Source organism: Anastrepha ludens, chromosome 6 (genome assembly GCF_028408465.1).
Source record: "Anastrepha ludens isolate Willacy chromosome 6, idAnaLude1.1, whole genome shotgun sequence".
NCBI lineage: Eukaryota > Metazoa > Arthropoda > Insecta > Diptera > Tephritidae > Anastrepha > Anastrepha ludens.
Window position 1 is genome coordinate 37991178 of NC_071502.1, and position 20316 is coordinate 38011493.

A 20316-nucleotide genomic window follows, 5' to 3' on the forward strand; every position below is an offset into this window, starting at 1 on the left:
ATACAGTACAAGCAAAAACGGTGGACGAGAAGGTGTAATTTGCCCAATGCCGCACGCATTCTGCATCTGGTATTAGCGCTTTGCTACTGCTAATACGAGCAATCGCGACGACGCCAATAAAGCCTAGCTTCATATATGTACACATGTATGTAAATACATAAGTAATACTTGAATTTCATTGTGCGCACATGCATATGTACATATGTATTAACATATGCCAATTTGTTTATACTTTTTTCTGTAACCATTGGTGGAGTCAACGGTGTCGTCGTCGTTGCGGTCGCCGGCGTTTGAGCTTTAGCTGTTTTGTTTTTGGATCGACTAAAGTGGCGCTGCTGCCCGCTGTGGCGCTTTAATGCTCGTTACTCACCATACATTCAATCTAGCCATTTAGCTAGTCTACCCTATCACCTGGTCATGAAACAATAAGCTGTCAGTTAGGTTTTGATTTCAGATATCGGTGCACATGAGCTGTTTACTTATTACCGCAGACTCGAAGCAAAGCTCGTCTCCCCAGTATTTGGCAATTCGCTATCACTTGTTTACGCTTATGGCGCTACTGAATTAATAAAGTTGTAATAATGTTTAGTTAAAAAAAAATTGCAAATGAATTGATTATAGGCCTATGTAATAAAAAAATATAAAAACAAAAACTAGAGCAGCCGGTCAACTGCAAAACGTGCGTGTTAATTCAAAATAAAATCTTTAAAAAATAGATTGCACTATTACAACGACGGTAGTGAGAAATACGTTATAAAAAGCAAATACGTATGTATGTGTGTGTGTATGTATGTATGACGTATGTGCATAGAAATGTGCTGTTATTATGTGTAATAAAAATAATAATGGCTAATATGAATACATATTTATATATTTCAATAAAATATTATTATATATTATTGGAAAAAAAATTTAATATTAAATAACGATTAAATTTGGACTATCTGTGTGCAATTTAAATAACAAATCACAAAGTTTAAATGAGTATGTGCCCTTTATATTAGTTTGGGGAAAAAGAAATCCACTATTTCTGTGTGTAGAATTTTAGCGCAAATGGTTTAAAACTGTTTTGTGGCCGATCTTTAGCTACTAGGCGACGCTACGACTACTAACATACCGGTCAACTTCGATTATTTCTGCGGTTTTATTGACATTATCGGAGTTTTCTTTAACATCAAAAATGCCTGAATGGAATGGACGAAATCAGAATTGCACTTAATTAGCTGTTACAGTATCGACACCGTAAACACCATTCACAATTTCAGCAGCCGGGCTTGCATTTTCGCTTTCATCAAAGAAAAACTGTAAACTGTTAACACCCTGTAACTCATAACGGAATAGAACAAACAAAAAAGAGGAAAATAATTTTTTTAATGTGTAATGTCACAAGACTTTAAATTGTTTGATCGATACCTTTCGAGATATCGATAACTATAGCCATCTACCGAGAAAATAATTATTATCTTTTTCCCCGAACTAATATGTGGGCATAGGCATACACAAAATAAAACAGCGGTAGAACGAAATATACTGTAATCAATTTAGCACTTAGGCTACCTAGGGAAACGACTTCGGTGAAAAAAGTCACTTGTCAGTCAAAGGAGTCCTTCTGTAAATTTCAATATTGCTTTCATAGCCATATTTAACACATTGAGGCCGCAAAATTTCAAATTTTGGAAAAGCGTTGTGCTTATTTGGTGTTTTTCGTCTATTGTTTATATTACAAAAGGTCGCTCAAAATTAGTCACCCTATTGGAGAATTTCCAATTTTTGCATATGTGATACAAAATGATCACAAATTTGATATGTGATTATTCAGTAAAAAAGTTGCTCAAATATAAAATTGAATGAATAATTTTATGTAGTAAAAACCCTTGATGGCGGCCGCCGTAGCCGAATGGGTTGGATTCGGAGAGAACGTTGGTTCAAATCTATGTGAAACACCAAAACAAGAAAAAGTTTTTTCTAATAGCGGTCGCCTTTTGGCAGGCAATGACAAACCTCCGAGAGTATTTCCAGCCATGAAAAAGCTCCTAAAAAAAATATCTGCCGTTCGGAGCCGGCTTGAAACTGTAGATCCCTCCATTTGTGGAACAACATCAAAACGCATACCACAAATAGGAGGAAGAGCTCGGACAAATACCAAAAAAGGGTATACGCGCCAATTATATACATATATATAAAGACTCTTGACATGGAGGCTACGCATAGAACCCATACTCAAGTAATTGAGCGCCTCGTGACGTTGGTCCTTTTGGCGGAATTTTCAATGACATTTTACAATGTTAAGGCAAGAAATGCAACGGCGCAAAATAGCATTATGAATCGAAAATGCAGCGCAATTTTTGAAATATGTATATATGTATATTTTTACGTAATATACAACAATTAAGAAACATAAAAAATATTTCTTCTTAATTATATTATCATATGATAATTACTTAAATATAAACCATAAGTCACATTTTCTTCGTTGTTGCTAATCTTTGTTTTAGTTTTTGTATCTGTAGTGTGCCGAATGGCCGACACTTCGACCTAAAATAATTAGTTTAAAGGGATATACATATGTATGTATAATAAGAAATAAAGTACTTGTCAAAATAATAGCACTTCAATATTTTGAGCAGTTTTGACTATCTTTCTTTTGCTTGTTTAATACCCATTAGTTGTTTTTATAAAAGTATATTTCGTTATATAACAGAAACCATATAAATCCAAATTTAAAACTTTGTAGAAAATCTAAATTTTAACTAATTCACCAATTTACTTTATACAAACATTTTTTCGATATATTATTTAAGGAATAAGATGAAAGTACCTGCGGTGGTCAAATTAATTAATATTTTTCTTTTTTTGGTTACTTTTAGAGAGGCATTTTTGGAGTTATTTTCCCTAATTCAACATACATATAAAACTGAGCAGTAACTTAAAAAGTTATGTCTTTGAGTATCAGTAGCGCTCCTCTCTTTACAATCATATTTGAAAAGATATTTGTCATCACGAGGTCTTAGTAAAAATAATAATAATTTGAAAGCGAAATTATAAGCAAAATTAGAAGCTCAATTCGTATCTAATTTTAGCCTCCACTACAAATTTTTCACATCAGAAACATATTCACTTCAGAAACAATTTTGCCCTTTATATATTTTTTTATTTATTTTTTGCTTTATGGCATCCACAAACTAATACTTTTTGGTAGTTTACTTTTACGTATTTAAAATTAATCAACAAATAACACTTCGTCCGCAATTTGAATATCTATTTAGAATCATCACAGGAATTCTAACAGGCTATTATAGATTGAATCACCTTACTAACCTGGGAATATATTCTCCAGCTTTGCAGGTTCTGTAGTGAGGAACATAAGCATAAGTGAGGCAAATACCTGGGAAAACAAATGTATTCTACCAGAAGCAAATTAAATTTAAAAAAAAAATAGGACAAATACTAGAGTTTATTGAGGAAGTTGTGCTCAGAGAAATACTTTGAATCCATGAAGGGGGCACAATAGAGCTTTCAGGTCGCAGAGGTAAATGTCCTCATAATAATAACAATAAAAATGTATTTTATATTAGTTTGGGGAAAGAGAAATCTATTATTTTCGCGGTAGATGGCTGTCGTGATCGCTGTTTATCTCGTTGTCAAGGTGAAATTTTGTTTGTTCCATTCAGTTGTGAGTTACAAGGTGTTAACAATTGAAACCAACAAAGAGAAAATTCGGTACATTTTACAATTTTTCTTTGATAAAGGCGAAAACGCAAGCCGCATAACGTTGAAATTATAAATGGTATTTATGGTGCCGATACTGTTTCAGCTAAACTGATGTGCAATTTTGGTTTCAACTATTCCGTTCAAGCATTTTTGATGTTAAAGAAAATTTTGATAACGTCGTAAATATCGATAAAATCACAGAAATAATCGAAGTTAATCGATATGTTAGTAATCACCCTGTAGCTAAAGAACGACCACAAAACACTTTAACACCATTTGAGCAAATCTTTCATGCAAAAATAATGGATTTCTTTTTCGCAATCTAATTTACACTAACGCCCTTTATTGGGTATTTAGCCGAGCTCCTCCTGCAATTTGTAGTGTGCGCCTTGATGTTGTTCCACAAATGAGGGGCCTACAGTTTTACGCCGACTCCGAATGGCAAATAGTTTTTCATGAGGAGCCTTTTCATGCAGAAATACACTCCGATGTTTCCCATTGCCAGCCGAGGGGCAACCGCTGTTATCAGAAACAACTTTTTTCTATCATTTGTTTCCTGATCGGAGATTCGGACCTGGACATCTGCGAATGGTAGTTAGCACCAAGCCATTCGGCTACGGCGGCAGCTACATATCTACCGGAAACTTCACCAAGTATATCATTTCGGCATCCAGAGCGAACAACAAGTATTTAAGGAAGATTATTTTCTAGATTTACTAAGTGAATAAAGATTAATATGAATATACGAGCATAGTTAGGCTTGAGTTTACATAACGAAGATCAGTCGATGTACATATATTAAAAACAAAAATGAAAAAAAAAATATTTCGAACAAATTGGTGGTGTGGGGAATAATGAAAATCAAATGCACTTTGACGTGCATAAATAGTGAAGTAATAAATTAAATTTTCGTTATGTACCAAAGTTTAGTACTCGTATAGATGAACCATGCAATAGTCAAGAAAAAGTGCATATACATGTGGTATACATATGTATGTATGAATGCACATGTATGTATGCATGCATATGTATGTATGGATGCACATGTATGCTTGTTTACATATGTATGTATGTATGTATGTATGAGCTTGCACAAGCGAGCAAAACAAGAAACATTTGAACAATATATACATAGGTGGAGGAGGGCGGGAGGTGAAGGGCGCACAATATTAATATGAATACACCGACCACCGTTGGCTGCTTACCGGCCCTTAATTCATATGTACATATTTGCATACATTAGCTGTTAGCAAGTATTTTAGTAGTTTTTTAGCGCACTTAAAATTGCTAGTATGAAAACTTATACGGAATAGCGGGTGACCTTTGTGCACCTGTATTTACCGTTTCTAAATTATTAATAGACATTGAATGCCCGAGAAGTGTACTCGTATAATGAAACGAGCCGCAATGAAACGCATTTGCTTGGGCTTTTCTGCATTGGATAATTGATCCTTTATTATTGTGCTAATTGTGGGACTTTCGGAGTGTTTTTCAATGCTTTTATTTCGAGGTGTTCTACCTTGTTAGTAGTTATATTTAAAAATGTAAAAAATATTCATGTCAAATTAGTTGTAATTTTGACTTTGTCATAGCTGGTGTCGTAAATTCATAAGTAGATCGCGAAAGGAAAATATATTTTTTTTTATATGCAAATACAATGTACTCATATGCATATTGTATGAGCGTATCCGTAAGCGTTGTACTAATTTTAAAAACATATACTATATGTACAAGTACAAAGATACATATATATCCTTATGTTGACTCTGACACCATCAAGGCCGAAAAAATCCTGATAATAATTTACTAGTGTAAAATTTGAAAATATTTGAAAATAATATTAAAAATTAAAACCATTTAAAATTAAATTCAAAATTTAAAATTTTACTCCTGTGGAATAACAATATGTATGTATAAATCTAGGCAGGCTAATCACCGACCCTGTCAGAAATCAAAAACAGATTAACGAAACCAATGTAAGACTAAGTCTTGTCGAGGCCCTATGCTTCCGAGAGGTGTGAACAAGGAAAACATAAAAAATAAAATAAATAAAAAATAAAAAAAAAATCTAGCTATAAATTAGCACATTTTTTGCATATATTTTATATTGTTTGACAAAAGAAATCCATTATTTTTGATTGAGTTGATTGATTTTTAGCTACTGGATATTGCTACGACTACTAGCATACCGGTCAACTTCGATTATTTCTATGATTTTAACGACCTAATCCGAGTTTTCTTTAACATCAAAAAGACCTCAATGGAATGGACGAAACCAAAATTGCACGTAATCAGCTGTTACAGTATCGGCACCATAAACACCATTCAAAATTTCAGCAGCCAGGCTTGCATTTTCGTCTTTATCATAGAAAAACTGTAAAATGTACCGAATTTTCTCTTTGCTGATTTCTATTGTTAACACCCTGGAACTGCATAGAACAAACCAAAGTCAGCAAACAAATTTTTTTAGTGTGAAATGCACGTTGACCACGAGCATACATATTTTACGAGATATCGATCACTACACCCATTTATCGAGAAAATAATGGATTTCTTTTCCCAAAACTATTGTGTTACATGTATTTTTTCGTGCATTTGTTAGTTTACGTACATATTAATATTTGTAAATAAATTTATGTGGATATGGACATGCGTTTGTGTTGAAACTAAACACTTAGCGATATCGGCAAAATGTCGAGAGCTATATGCGTGTATGCATGCACATGTACTTCAATGTGCATAAGCATCACACTAATGAGATTTGAGATTTATTGCATACTTATAGGCGCTTGCTAAAAAGCATTTATTCTTCGGATGAAGGCGCTCAATTTTAGCAGGTGATTTTATGAAGTTAAACGATTTTTTTAATATATATATATAAAAAAAAGTTCTATTAAAAAAATCCAATCCATTTGTGGACCAACATCGACATCAACAAGATATATATATGGGGCATTCTTTCTCAACGGGAGACCCATATCCATCCAAAAATGTTTTTGGCCTAGAGAGTTCTAATAGGGCTTAAAATTTAGCTCTTTTTATCTACTTTTCAATGCAGAGTGGCCAAAAACGAAATTCAAGATGGCTCATTTAATATGGCTAAAAATGTAATCAAAATTCATTAAATTCATTCTAATAACCTATGCCAAAAAAATTCATTTCAACGGAAAGAGTTGTACGAGGTCTCAAAATTTAGCTAATAAAGTTTACTTTAAAATACAAAATGAAAAATTTAAAAATTCAAAATGGCGGATCCAATATGGCGGACGGATTTTTGAAAAAATGCATGAATTCGCATGAAACTCTTTACTCAAGGGTTTTTTAGTCGATGATTACGAATCTTTTGTTAGTTTCAAAAAATTTAAGAAGGCAGATCCAATATGGATAGCTAAAGTCCAGACAGTTAAGGCAAGACTAGTTTTGGTCCAACCAGCAAGGGTAAGAGAAAATCATATTCCAGATACTTAGGGCAAGACTAGTTTTGGTCCAACCAGCAAAGGTAAGACAAGATTATAGTCCAGACAGTTAAGGCAAGAATATTTTTGTTCCAACCGGTAAAGGTAAGGCAAGATCATAGTATAATTAATTTTTAATGTTCAATTTCTCGAAAGCAAACAAGTCAATAGACTTGTTCGACATATGACATAGATATGATGAATGGTATATTAGTATGGTATGTGGGAGTTAGGGCATAATGGTATATAAATAATTCTTTATATATCCGTGAAAATTAATTATGTAGGTAGAAAGAAAAAACTATTGTATTTTTAAAAATAAGATAACCAAAATTAGCGATGATTATCTTATTATTCAACTGCTGAGTGATAATATCTTCTTGACATATATTTTTAAAAATGCTTATTTCAAGTAAAACCGGAGGTAAGACATTATAAAAATTCGCAAATTATATTGTTTTATAATATAAATTTAACAGTAACATTGTTAATTGGTTCCACTGATTTTCCATCACTTGTCATTTTTACATGAATTTATCAAAGAATTGCTTGGGTTTCAATGAAAATAACGAACTAAACCTCAAAAAACTCGCCAAATTCATAACTTCAGCTAAAAAAAAGAACAAAAAAAAATTCAGGATGAATTGTTACAAATAAATTTTTTATTTAAATTAATTAAAAACCGATAATTTCAACTTAATCAAGAAGATATTTATGAAGTTATTAAGCAAAGATTCAAAAGTGTTCTGTTTATGAAAAATCACCTTTACAGCCGTATGGTAGCGATCAAAAAGTAAAACAAGGGATTTGTCAGGACACACGAAAAATGTTATGATTGGAACTGATTCCAAATCTATTAGGTATCAAGAAAACAAACCAACTTCAATTAATTTGTAAAAAAAATGTAAAATTGTCAATTGTCAATTGTATCTAAACAGCTATAATTTTAATTGTGGATTTTTAATGTCACAAAATTCTTCAAGACACAAATTCAATGTAAATTACAATAAAAATATTTTTGACAAATCATTCGCCATATTGGATCCGCCATTTTGAATTTTTAAATTTTTCATTTTGTATTTTAAAGTAAACTTGATTAGCTAAATTTTGAGACCTCGTACAACTCTTTCCGTTGAAATGAATTTTTTTGGCATAGGTTATTAGAATGAATTTAATGAATTTTGATTACATTTTTAGCCATATTAAATGTGCCATCTTGAATTTCGTTTTTGGCCACTCTGCATTGAAAAGTAGATAAAAAGAGCTAAATTTTAAGCCCTATTAGAACTCTCTAGGTCAAAAACATTTTTGGATGGATAGGGGACTCCCGTTGAGAAAGAATGTCCCATATATATACATGACTGGCGCTTACACCCGTTTTTGGTGTTTGGACGAGCTCCTTCTGCTATTTGTGGTGTGCGTCTTGTTGATGTCGATGTTGGTCCACAAATGGATTTTTTTAATAGAACTTTTTTTAATGCACATCGTCGAAATTAGCGCTTTCATTCGCATGCCTAAGTATTTTTCTCCAACAAGTTGTTGCTAATTCTGAACTCTGTTATTCTTTTTCGTAAGCTATCCTTCCCGAAAAATAATTTGAATTTTTCTGAAGAATTGAAATTTTCTACAATTTTTTTCGTATTGAAATTGCTAATTTACAAAAAAACGTTTTAAAGAAATTGTTTTATATATTTATATTTATTTTCATTTATTTATTTGTTATTTTTTTCTCTCAAATTTAAAACAATACATCTACATATATACATACATAGTATCGATTGAGTATAGATTTTTTCTAGAGTCCAAACTTTATCTCTCTCTACAGCAAACGAAAGTTGGCCGCGTTTCAAACCATTTGTTAGTATTGCTTCTGAAAAACAGCAGATTTCGAAAAACTGTCAGTATTACTGTGTTGCTGTGTTTTGAACTTTATGTCCAGACATTACTTACCAACTACCGATACACAGAAAAATGCACTGTTTGGTGAGATTTGCTTGCGAAGACATCATTTGCCTTCACTTTTCCAAAAGCTGAACACTTCTTATTACTTTTGGTTTTTTCGTCGCTAAATAGTCCCAGCAAAATGCTTTTCACTGGGAGAAAAATTTTCATAAAATTTTGAAGAAATGTTATTGACTTTTTTGGAATATTTTTTATATTTTTTGTTTTTTGTTTTAAATTTATTATATAATTTTTATAATAATTATGAAAATATAAGGGTAACATTAAATCATTATTTAAAGTACACTTCTTTTTACTGCATATGAGGGATAATGCATATAAGAACTATTATATATGACATAAAACAGAGAATAAGTTCACATAAGTTCACATAAGCTGATATCTATTTTAATGATGTAGTATCTGCTAGGGCTGCCGGAGTTATTCGTTCTAGTCTTCATTTTTGCAGTTCTGAATGTGGAATTTTCAGCATTTCTTCATTTGTGTCTGTTAGTCCTCTATGAATATGACTTGTGCTGCAATCTCGAATAACGTCTTCAAAAAATTTAATTTTAAGTTCCCTGTGTCTATCGTCATTGGTTATGTATCAGCCTGCGTTTGTGATAGTTCTAAAGATTTTTTATTGTAGTCGTTGCATTATTTTAAGGTTTGAGTTGATTGCTGTTCTCCATAGTTCGAGGCCATATTTCCAGATTGATAACTTGAAAGCGTGATCGGTTTCTTAGCGTGATAGCTTGATTATTATTTATAAACAGCAAATACCTTAAAATTGCAAAGCAGCTTGTTGTTGTAACTAACCTAATCACTTTCTTTATCAAACATAAGCATATAAGTGCACATACTCAAACATACATATTACATTGCATATTATTACATTTCATTATGTTAAATACTTTTTTACAGCATGATAAACTTTAATATTTTTATTTTCAGAATCCACTAACGCAGCTGTTTATTTTGCAATAATTAAAAATGAGCACTATCGTAAATTTAGACAACGCCAAGTTGTTTGTGCCGTCCACCACCATTGTGATACCCAATAGCAATAATAACGGTAAGTTCTGTAAGGATGTAATTTATTCTTTCTTATTAAATAAAAAAACAAAAACAAATTAAACTATTTTACAGATTCCACGGATGATCGCATTAATGTCAACAGCGAAGGCACCGCAATTATCGAAATTGGTGAGTTTTACAAATATTTAGAAACCAGTTTTGCTTTTAAAAGTGGTTGATCATTCGATTACCATACCACCAACCGACTAATGCCGCATTCGAATAACTCGATTAATCGATTCACCGAATATTACGAGCCCTGCGACGAGTACCCGAAATAAAACGGAAATCATAAAATTTAAACGCCTCGTATAATAGGCGTCGCAATTATGTTCCAGAAATTTAGTTATAACTCAAGAAGTGGAAAAATACGTTAAAGAATGCGAATTCAAGTAAGACACCGATATCGCCACTGCAACATTTTTTATAAATATACGAGTATATCGATTTTTCCATTCCGGTTTCACATTAATAGGCCATTTAAACATTTGAATTAAACGTTTAAACATTAATTAAATCTTATTCACTTCTAGCCTTCATTAAAAGTAATAGCAAGGAATTTACTGACCCTTTACTCGGAAACATCTTTTATTACGTGAGTTGGCTCAAAACTTGAATGCGCTACTTTGATTTGGAGTCCTTTTTGTACTTCTCACGTTGCGCGTCTAGAAAAAGAAATTTGTACACTTCGGTTTACATCATTTACACTTTGCTCTCCCCATATGCCTTTTTATAGTGCCATATAGTTCGTTAAATGACTTGCATTACCTTAAATGTAGACGAATGGGGAATTCTTTAATTTTTATCGCGGATATTATTAGGGGCAGAAATGATTACTCTTGGTTAATAGAGCATGGTAAGAAATCCATTATTTTCACGGTAGATGGCTGTAGTGATCGATATCTCATAAATTTTCGATCAAACAATTTAAAGTTTATGTTCGTTTTGAAGGTGACATTCCAAACTAAAAAATTCGTATGCTATTTTTGTTGGTTTCATTCATTTGTGAGTTACAGGGTGTTAACAATGTAAGTCAACAAGAAGAAAATTCCGTACATTTTAAAGTTTTTTAATGATAAAGACGACAATGAAAGCCAGGCTGCTGAAATTGTGTAATTTTGGTTTCGTCGATTCCGTTAGGCACCTTGATGTTAAAGAAAATGTCGATAAAATCACATAAATAATGGAAGTTGATAGGCATGTTTTTTTTGTGGCGAGACAATTAAGCCAATTGCACTGCACTCGGATTCCCTTTTAATTTGTTGGGGGGGTTGTCTAAGGCCATGAGCACAGCTTGGCTATCGCTGCAGACCGGCATGTTAGTAGTCCAGGAGCTAAAGAAAACAAAAAAATGTATAATTTAAATAGTGAATTTCTTTTTCCCGAAGCTAATATAATTGATGTTTACCTTGATGATCCTTTTTGAGTGTTTGGCAGAGCTCCTCCTCCGTTTTATGGTGTGCGTCTTTATGTTCTTCCACAATGGAGGGATATACACCTTATGAGGCCACCGAATGGCAGATGGTGTATTATGAAGAACTTTTCGTGGCAGAAATACAGACGGCGCTCGTAAATCGTTAAAAACCAAAAAACAAAAACCCCCAGAAGACCGGTAATCAATAGTATCAAAGCACGAAAAAATGGTTTTTTAAACAAATAAAATTTTGAGGGTTTTAAAAACTATAAGCAGAATAGTTTTTTGTTGTATTCGACCATCCACCCTATTTCCTTTAGCGGAGTTATTTTCATAATTCTGTTTTAGGCTCATCATTTGTACCAAAATTGAGCAATATAAACTTCTTTATTTTTTGGAAAATTAACATTACATGGATGGCGGACGTGGTACTTGACCGGTTCGCCCATTTTTAATACAAACCTACCTTGGAGGAAGGTCAATGTGTGTACCTAGTTTCATTTATATATATTATTTTTTGTTCGAGTTATCGTGCACATGGACGGACGGACAGATGAGGCTTAATCGATTATCCTTATCATTCTCTGCATTCGATTGTTTTATGCTGTTACATAACCGTTATATGCACTACCTTTTTCACAAGTGGACGGATATCAAAGTATACGTGCTGACATAGATACTTTGGAGATATTGAAAATATTTGTTCGCTTCTATTTTTTTGTTGTACCATTGAATGACCTGTAAAACTAACGGAATCCCCTATTATCTCGAAACAGCACTAATTTGCTGATACAGTGGCCACACAATTTATTCGTACACCCTGCATGGTATATATATTTTTTTTGGGTCAGTGTAAGAATGTCACATTCCTGATGAATTGCAGCAAACAAAACTCCCGTTATTTCAACTCACACTGAGGGATTCCAAGGAAAGCAGGTAGACGTAGCAAAATGCTGCAAAACATTTATTCGTACACTTTTAGTTCATGATATTGTTGCTACAAAGGCAACAGTAAAAATAATATAGGTTTTTTTTTAGTTTTTCTCGCTGAATCAGTTTCAGTTGCAAAATGGGACAATGGCCCAAAACACTCATTTTATCTCGTGTAAGGATGGCTTATTTACCACTGTAAGCAGCTTAAATATTCACTTCAATAATCGGATATGAACCCAATTGAGCAAGCTCTTAGAAAGGTGAATCAGAAAGCACAAAATAACATAAAAGGCGACAGCTTTAAGTGTTAAGTAGGAGAAAATTGCAGCTAATGAAACCAGGGTATTGATAAAAAGTATGCAACGACGTTTGGAAGCAGTTATTAAAGCTAAAGGCGAACCAACAAAGTACTAAATACCCGTTTTTTCATTATTTTTTTAATAAAATATTCCTATATGGCTATGTACGAATAATATTTTTGCTTAAAATTATGCCTTATTTCGTTATTGCCTTAAGTTCTCTAATTCCAGAAATGAAATTGAAAGTTTTTGTTCCTTAAATATTGAAAAAATATGTTATTCTTCACGAATATATCAAAATATTGTTCGTTTATATACATCGTACTAAGTATCAGGTGTATCTGTTTATAAACTGTGAGTTTACGAATAAATTGTGTGACCACTGTATATTATTGTATATATGTTTGCAAAAACCCTTTAAAAAAATTCTTCTTCTTCATTGATGCAGTAACCGCTTAAGCGATTATGACCGAATTCAACAAAACACTCGTTTCTTTCACGTGCTAACCGACGCCAATTGATGCCAAGTCCTTCTCCACTTGAGCTGTAATAGGTCATTCCCTTCATCTGCTACCACCCTCGGGCATCGTATCGAATACTTTCAAAGCCGGAGGGTTTTGTCCATTCGTACGACGAAGCCGCTGAATTTTAATTCGTTGAATTAAGTCCGTGCCTGCGCACAACTCATACAGCTCATCGTTCTCTCGCCTTCCATATTCGTTCGGCGAGGGAGGACTTCACTACTCAGTTGCCAACTTCGTCCAAGAGATAATTCTCCGTTGGTGTCCAGGCCTGACGCTGTTATCATTGTTAATGCTGGCTCCCAAGTAGATGAAACCCTTTACAATTCAAAATTTATAACTGCCAACAGTGACAGGGTTGCTTAGGAGCGATGGGTTGCTTGTATGTTGAATGGAAATACTTCGTTTTGCCTTCGTTCACCAAAATTCAAACAGGTTAATTATCAGCTGTATGATTTATGACTTAGCACCTTGGTAGATATTCTGAATAACCTTAGAATAGGTTCGAGTCTAATCAAAAACTCTTAGGCTATACATATACACAAATTTAATCAACATTTTTCGGATGTATTGTAGTAAAGTACAAATGTTAAAAGCATTATTTCAAACTCAATAAAAACTCTCGTATACAAATGCACATTTCGATTAGACTCTATTTTAATGCATATTTTTTTAATTTGCGAAAACAAAATACATTTTTATGTATGTACACATATTCGCAAAAAAAGTATCTTTTCTTTGCAGTAACGAAGAAGCAGGGCGCATTTTTTGTCGAGTAATTGAAATATATGTATGTAGCCCATACATATCGCTCATTTGCTGCAAGAGTGTCATAGTCCAGAAACAATTTTTGCAGATAACTATACAGAAATTACCACAAACTGTTATTTTAATGATATATAAAATTGCGATTGCGCTATCAATTTACAATATCTCACTAGACTAAAAAAAAAATAGCAAAATTTTGAACTGTTTTTCTGGATATTTAGGTTTTTTGAATTATATCGGTCCTGCAAGGAATGAGCGCCTCAAAAGTTATCCTGCAATGTGAGCTGAGGTTAATATAAACTGGCCTACAGGTCCCCGTGGTGTTACTTCATTCATTCATGTCCACTCCAAACGCTCTGCTTTTCTTTCCGACCCAAAAGTGGAATTCGATTCACAGAGGGCACTATGGATAGGCGCGGAATATATATATATATATATATATATACATTTTTTTTTTTTTTTGTGGAATATTAATTTTATTGTATGCAGCTTACTAGGTTGTTCAATAAGTTTTGCGGTTCGTTAAGAAAAACACAAATTTATGGTTCAAAATCATGATTCAATGATAAAAGGTTTGCTCAGTAAGCAGCTTTCTCGTTCTCTCTTGACAAATCGGCTCCCTTAGCAAGACACTGGGTTGCTAGCTCTAGAAATTTTGAGTAAAAGTGGAGGAAAAGTAAAATTTGTACAAAAACATTTCATTTTCAAAATGGTCTGCTTACGAGCAACAACTCGCTAAATAGTTTTCATCGGTATGTTCCGGACTATGGTAGTATGACATGGAATACATACCGCTTAAGTCAGGACGAGATAGAGTAATTGACGCAGTCTGAGATTGATGAGTGTATTGTATTGAATAATTGGATAGTCCCGACACAATCGATAACATTGCAGACCTCATTATACAAAAGTTGGGATTGACAGAACTTGTTTGAGCCCACCTTCCAATGGATGGATGAAGCGTCCAGAGAAGGCTTAGCAAAGCACAGTACCAGCATGAAAAAGCTTCTCATAAAAAACCATCTACCAGAATCGGCTTAAAACTGTAGGTCCTTGCAATTGTGGAATGCGCGCTACAAATAGGAGGAGGATCTCGGCGAAACACCTAACAGAATCGTACGTGCCAATTATTTATTCATTTTTAACAAAATAGTTTCATATTGGCGAAACTTCGCGATCGGTTTTAAATTTAAAAATTAGTTCACAAAACAAAATCTTGGATTATGTGAAATAATTTCTTGTTTTAATATTAGACTTGGCAATTTCCGCTAATAACTTCTATCTACGAGTATACCATTATTTACATTCAAATATTAATTAAAATTTACTTTTTTAACCGTTCGCAGTTTGTTTCCATTTAAGTAAGAAAATACTTTTTTGCTACCATTTTTACCAAAAAGGATTTAATTTTTTCCACTTTAAGCACCTTCTTAAATGCAACCTTTTGTAAGGGAGTGTCAAAAATCGAATGTCACTAATGAGCAAACCTTTAATAATTGAATCATGGTTCAAAATACCATACACTTTATTATTCAGTATAGTCTCTCTGAACATAAATACACTCACTTGTTCCAACGAGATTCCAATATAAGAACTCCGTCCCTGAAATGAGAATCTAAAAGAGCTGTAAATTATCCTTCCACAGCTGTTATGACCTCATCATTTGATGAAAAACGCTTTCCATGCATGAATTTTTCAGGTCTGAAAACAGATGAAAAAGTCGCTAGGGGCCAAATCTGGTAAATACTCCAACAATTTGAACTTTAATTCAAGAGCTTTAGCCATTGTCAAAATGCTCTGTGTGCCACTCCACCGTGCGCTGATCAAAAATAATTTTTTTCTTTTTCACGAATTTTTTCTTTCAACTCGTCTAAAAGGTTACCATAATATTCAAAATGTATTGTTTTACCATTTTTTTGTTTACCAAAAACAAAATTTCTTGCGCACCCAAAAAACCTGATGCTAACACTTTCTTGGCCGGTTTCTGGACTCGAACTCATTTCGGAGCCGAAGAACCAAGTTCACACCAATGTTTAGCCCATTTTATTATTACTTGTTTAACCTGATCTTATATTTTTAATATTTCTTATATCAAAGACATTGCGGTAAAATATTCGGAAAGAAAAATAAGTTATTTTTTTGTGCTTAATTTTACAAATTAAAAAAGAAATTATAAAATTGAATAAAATCGTCATAAAATTTGCCAACTTTTTCTTGACTTTTTAAATAAATAAAATAAAAATATCAAAAACTTCTAAGTATATAGTTTCAAAGCCCTTTCAATTTTAGTATAAAAAAGTACATATAAGTTAGAAGTCGCTAAAAAATCGCGTTGGTTTTTGACAATTTTCTTTTTGCATACGCTGTTGAGAATGAATATGAATATGAAGCACATATTGGAAATCTTTTATTCAATTTGCTCTATAACAAAGTTCCATCTATCGATTTTTCTCTTCGTGAATAAATACAAATGCACTTACTATTTTTAGCTGCATGAGAAATATCGATGTCGATAACTATGGTTTGACAGCTGAGAATGGCAAGCTGTCTGGACATTTCTGTTCAGTAAGGTTTCGCAAGTCATCTCATGAATCGTTTAACGCCAGAACAATACTTCCGGATTGTGGAAATTTACTTTGAAATAAATTAATCTGTTCGTGAAGTTCTTAGAGCACCATCGGCCCTTATTTCTTTTCTTTGAGGAAGGAGCTGCCGTTACTGTGATTGACGAGCACTATCGAGCCATGCTGACTGAATTTTTGTATACATTATTGCAATTGATTTTAAAGTGATATCGTGTCAGTAACGGTGAAATTTTTAATTCTCTTTTAGTTTTTATTATTATTATTTTTTTAATAATTTAAATTATTAAACATATAGATAAACATATATAGTTTTAACCGAACACCTTTAAAATTATAAGTTGGATTTCATTTTCACACACCTTTCGATTTTACGAAGCAGACCGTTAGCCTAAATATCTCCTTTTGAGCATTTTGCTTACTATAGTATTAAATCACTTACCATTCTCTTTGAATCTGAATATTCTAATATTAACCTTCACTGTGTTCTGGCCAGAAAAGTTCTTCGGAAAGGTTCAAGCCCCAAGATGCGGAAGCTTTGCAACAACATGAGTATAAATAATTGTATATTTCAGCTTTCTTTTTATATTCTTTGGTGGTTACTCTATTTCATACTGATTTGTCGTTTATATCCGACAAAAATATTTGCCGCTTTCGATTCACCACTTCTCTGCTCGCCAGAGAATTCAGCTGCTCACCAAGCCAGAAATTTGTGAGGGAAAAATGATCAAGCGACTTTGTTTATAGCCACTAAGCTCACAAACGATATATTTATAGCGATTTATTATATTTTTCAAACTTTGTGGGATGATTTGAAAAGCAATGGAATTACATATGAGTTTAGTGGCATGTGATGAGGATCACAACACTTGTATCTTGCATACTTTCAAGCGCAACGCTTTGGAAAACAATACTGGGCGTCTTATTTTCGCCAAGACTTAGCAAGTGGCGAATAGATGAAGCAACTGCTACAAATGAACATACATACATATGTCGGCAATGCGGGAAGAGAGCTGCCTTAAATTACTTGTGTTGGTAAAGCAGTGCATTTAATGAGCTATAGCCATACTCGCCAGCGGTGAATCTTACTCGATAACTTTAGTATTGCTTTCGCATGCAAATTTTTCGTCAAGTTAATCGTGCACAGGATAGCGAGCGGGGAAATAGCGAATAGAAGAGGCCTATTATTACATAGCAGCTTGTCAAACCCAAAGTAATGCAGTGCTGCCAAATCGTATTCAACGTTAGAATTTGGAAGGGGAATTTTTTGTTTTATTCACTACTGGCTAGGCAGTTAGTGAATCGAAAGTGGCTGTTATTGAAATTGAACAAAAATTACGTCATACATATGTACACAGAAACTAAATTTCCGTGCGCCTGTTGGTTTCATTAGCTATACCTTCCAATAGGTATGAGTTTGACTAAAGTCAGCCCAAATTAAATTTTACTAAACTGTGCATGAGTATATAAACTCCGATCCGGCTGAATTCAGTCCTTCTTTACTTATATTTAATTATCATGATATTATATAAATGAATATTGCCTTCTAATAGTAAAAAGGTGATAACTGAATATTTTCCAAACAGTGGCCCAAGTCACTATGTGCAACTACAAGTTATAAAACTACGTGAGACGCTTAGGATTAATATCGTTTGGGCGGTTAAAGAACCAAATGAGCATTTAAGCAAGTATAAGCTGTTGGGTTTGAATTATAAAGATTAAAAAATTAAAGTATTTTGAGAATTTGGAAATATCCAAACGGAAATCAGATAACATTTTTGTTTTTAATGCAGGACTAGCAATGATAAGAGAAATATTGTATAAGTATAATCTATAAACCAACGGTACGTCAACTAAAAACTCTCCACATTGAAATATGTTATACGCATTGCTTGTGCACTGCAAGCGACACCTGGCGACCCTGCAGTATTTCAAATGTTAATTCATACAGACTTTAGTTGGCAGCACCATAAGAGCTCAGCTGTTTAGCTATAGCAGTGTCAGAGCTGTATTTCCAATTGGACCAGTTAGCATTTGTTTTTTTCTACTTCTCGCGTACGGTGGTAGAATTCGTGCGGATGATAATTTGCTCCTATAAAAACATTCCAACATCGTGTTTGTATATACATTGTTTGTGTTCCGTCGGTTCCTTTCAATTTTGTTATTTGAGTAGTAATTTTGTTTAATAGAGAGCAACTGAGGTTTCTTATAACTAAACAAAGGTGGATTTTTTTGTGTTCAGAATATCAAATTTATAGTGGAAACACCTGCATTGTATGAAAATATATACATATATAAGCATACATACATATATATGCAATGAAATAGTAATTTGTGGTCTTAAAAGATGTAGTGTTGATAAATGTCAAAGAAAGTTTCTTTGTTCCTGCAGATGATTAAACCAAAACTGCAAATTTGTTTTTATTTTTCCAGATAACGCAATCAGTACCGATAACGAACGGCTCAACAAAATGGCAAATTTCGAAGATGTGAGTGTTTTATTAAATTTCTATATTCTGTTGTGGTTTTATATGTATACGTACATACAAGTATATGCATTTACAACTTTGTATTTCATTTACATCTTTTTATGAAAATGAAAAAATTCACACATTGGGTGAACAAAAACCAAAAACGGGAAATAAATGTATACAACACAGATTGTACAGAGATGCCGCACCGCATTCGCCAGTGGAAAAACAAAAGACGTTAATTTCAGGTGAGCTCCACATAATATGTATATACACATTGTATGAAACTCTGCCTTCATTATATTCGGCATAGTGGTGTGCCCGGTGACTGTGGCGGATGCAAAGCTAAAGTGCACACAGCTTCACAAAAGTCAAATAGATTAGTTACAAATTTTACTTATATTTTCTGGTGCAGTATCGGGTCCAAATTTTATAAAATAAGTTTTTTTTTAATTAACGTATGTTATAAATCAATATTAGAATTGATACGACAAAACAACGTGAACTTTGAACTCCGATAATGCTCTTATCCAAGAACAGTAGAGATTTTCTTATCAATGCGCTTATATATAAAGGGATATATTATTCAGTTGAAAGATTAGCTTATACATATATATACAAATATATTTACAAATTCCATAAAAACACTCTATAATTAAAATAAGTACTTCTTTATTAAAAAAATATCCTGAGGTTAGTTTAGTTTCATTTTACTATTCCATGTCATGTTTTTTACTACTATACTTATCAAGTGGTACTAGTATAACTGGTATCTACTGGTTTAATTACATATAAATACATACATGATATGTATGTATGTAATATGTACTATCTGCCTTCATTGCAAAATTACTTGGTCTACACGCAATTATTCCATTTATTTTATATAAAGACTTGTATCACAAAGTATACGGCTACACAAAGTATACAGGCTAACTATTGTACATACATACATATATTAGACATATATGTACATACATGCATCCATATGATGTGCATAATGCATGAACATCTTTGACTCTTTCGTGATATGAAGTTTTGTTTTTGTTATGATTTTCTTTACAGCTGATGCATAGCTACTACATATACACAGACATATCGATTTCGTAACCTGCTGTTGAAGACTTTCTTACTACTCCTCGGT

The 20316-nt window shown here is 33.0% G+C and overlaps 1 protein-coding gene across 7 annotated transcripts in view; it reads left to right on the forward strand.

Annotated features, from left to right (window-relative positions):
- Nucleotides 1–462: 462 nt before the first annotated feature.
- Nucleotides 463–20316, forward strand: part of LOC128868690 (aldehyde dehydrogenase, dimeric NADP-preferring) — a 43251-nt gene continuing 23397 nt past the window's right edge. The window contains exons 1-5 of one of the 7 annotated variants that reach the window (XM_054111080.1): nucleotides 463–768; nucleotides 10062–10182; nucleotides 10257–10313; nucleotides 19135–19190; nucleotides 19362–19420. In XM_054111080.1, coding sequence (XP_053967055.1) covers nucleotides 10101–10182; nucleotides 10257–10313; nucleotides 19135–19190; nucleotides 19362–19420 — 254 coding nt within the window. In that variant the 5' untranslated portion in view covers nucleotides 463–768; nucleotides 10062–10100. Of the gene's footprint in view, nucleotides 769–10061; nucleotides 10183–10256; nucleotides 10314–18718; nucleotides 18976–19134; nucleotides 19191–19361; nucleotides 19421–20316 lie in introns of those variants that run through there. The other 6 variants (XM_054111082.1, XM_054111079.1, XM_054111081.1 and 3 more) reach the window with 6 other exon arrangements.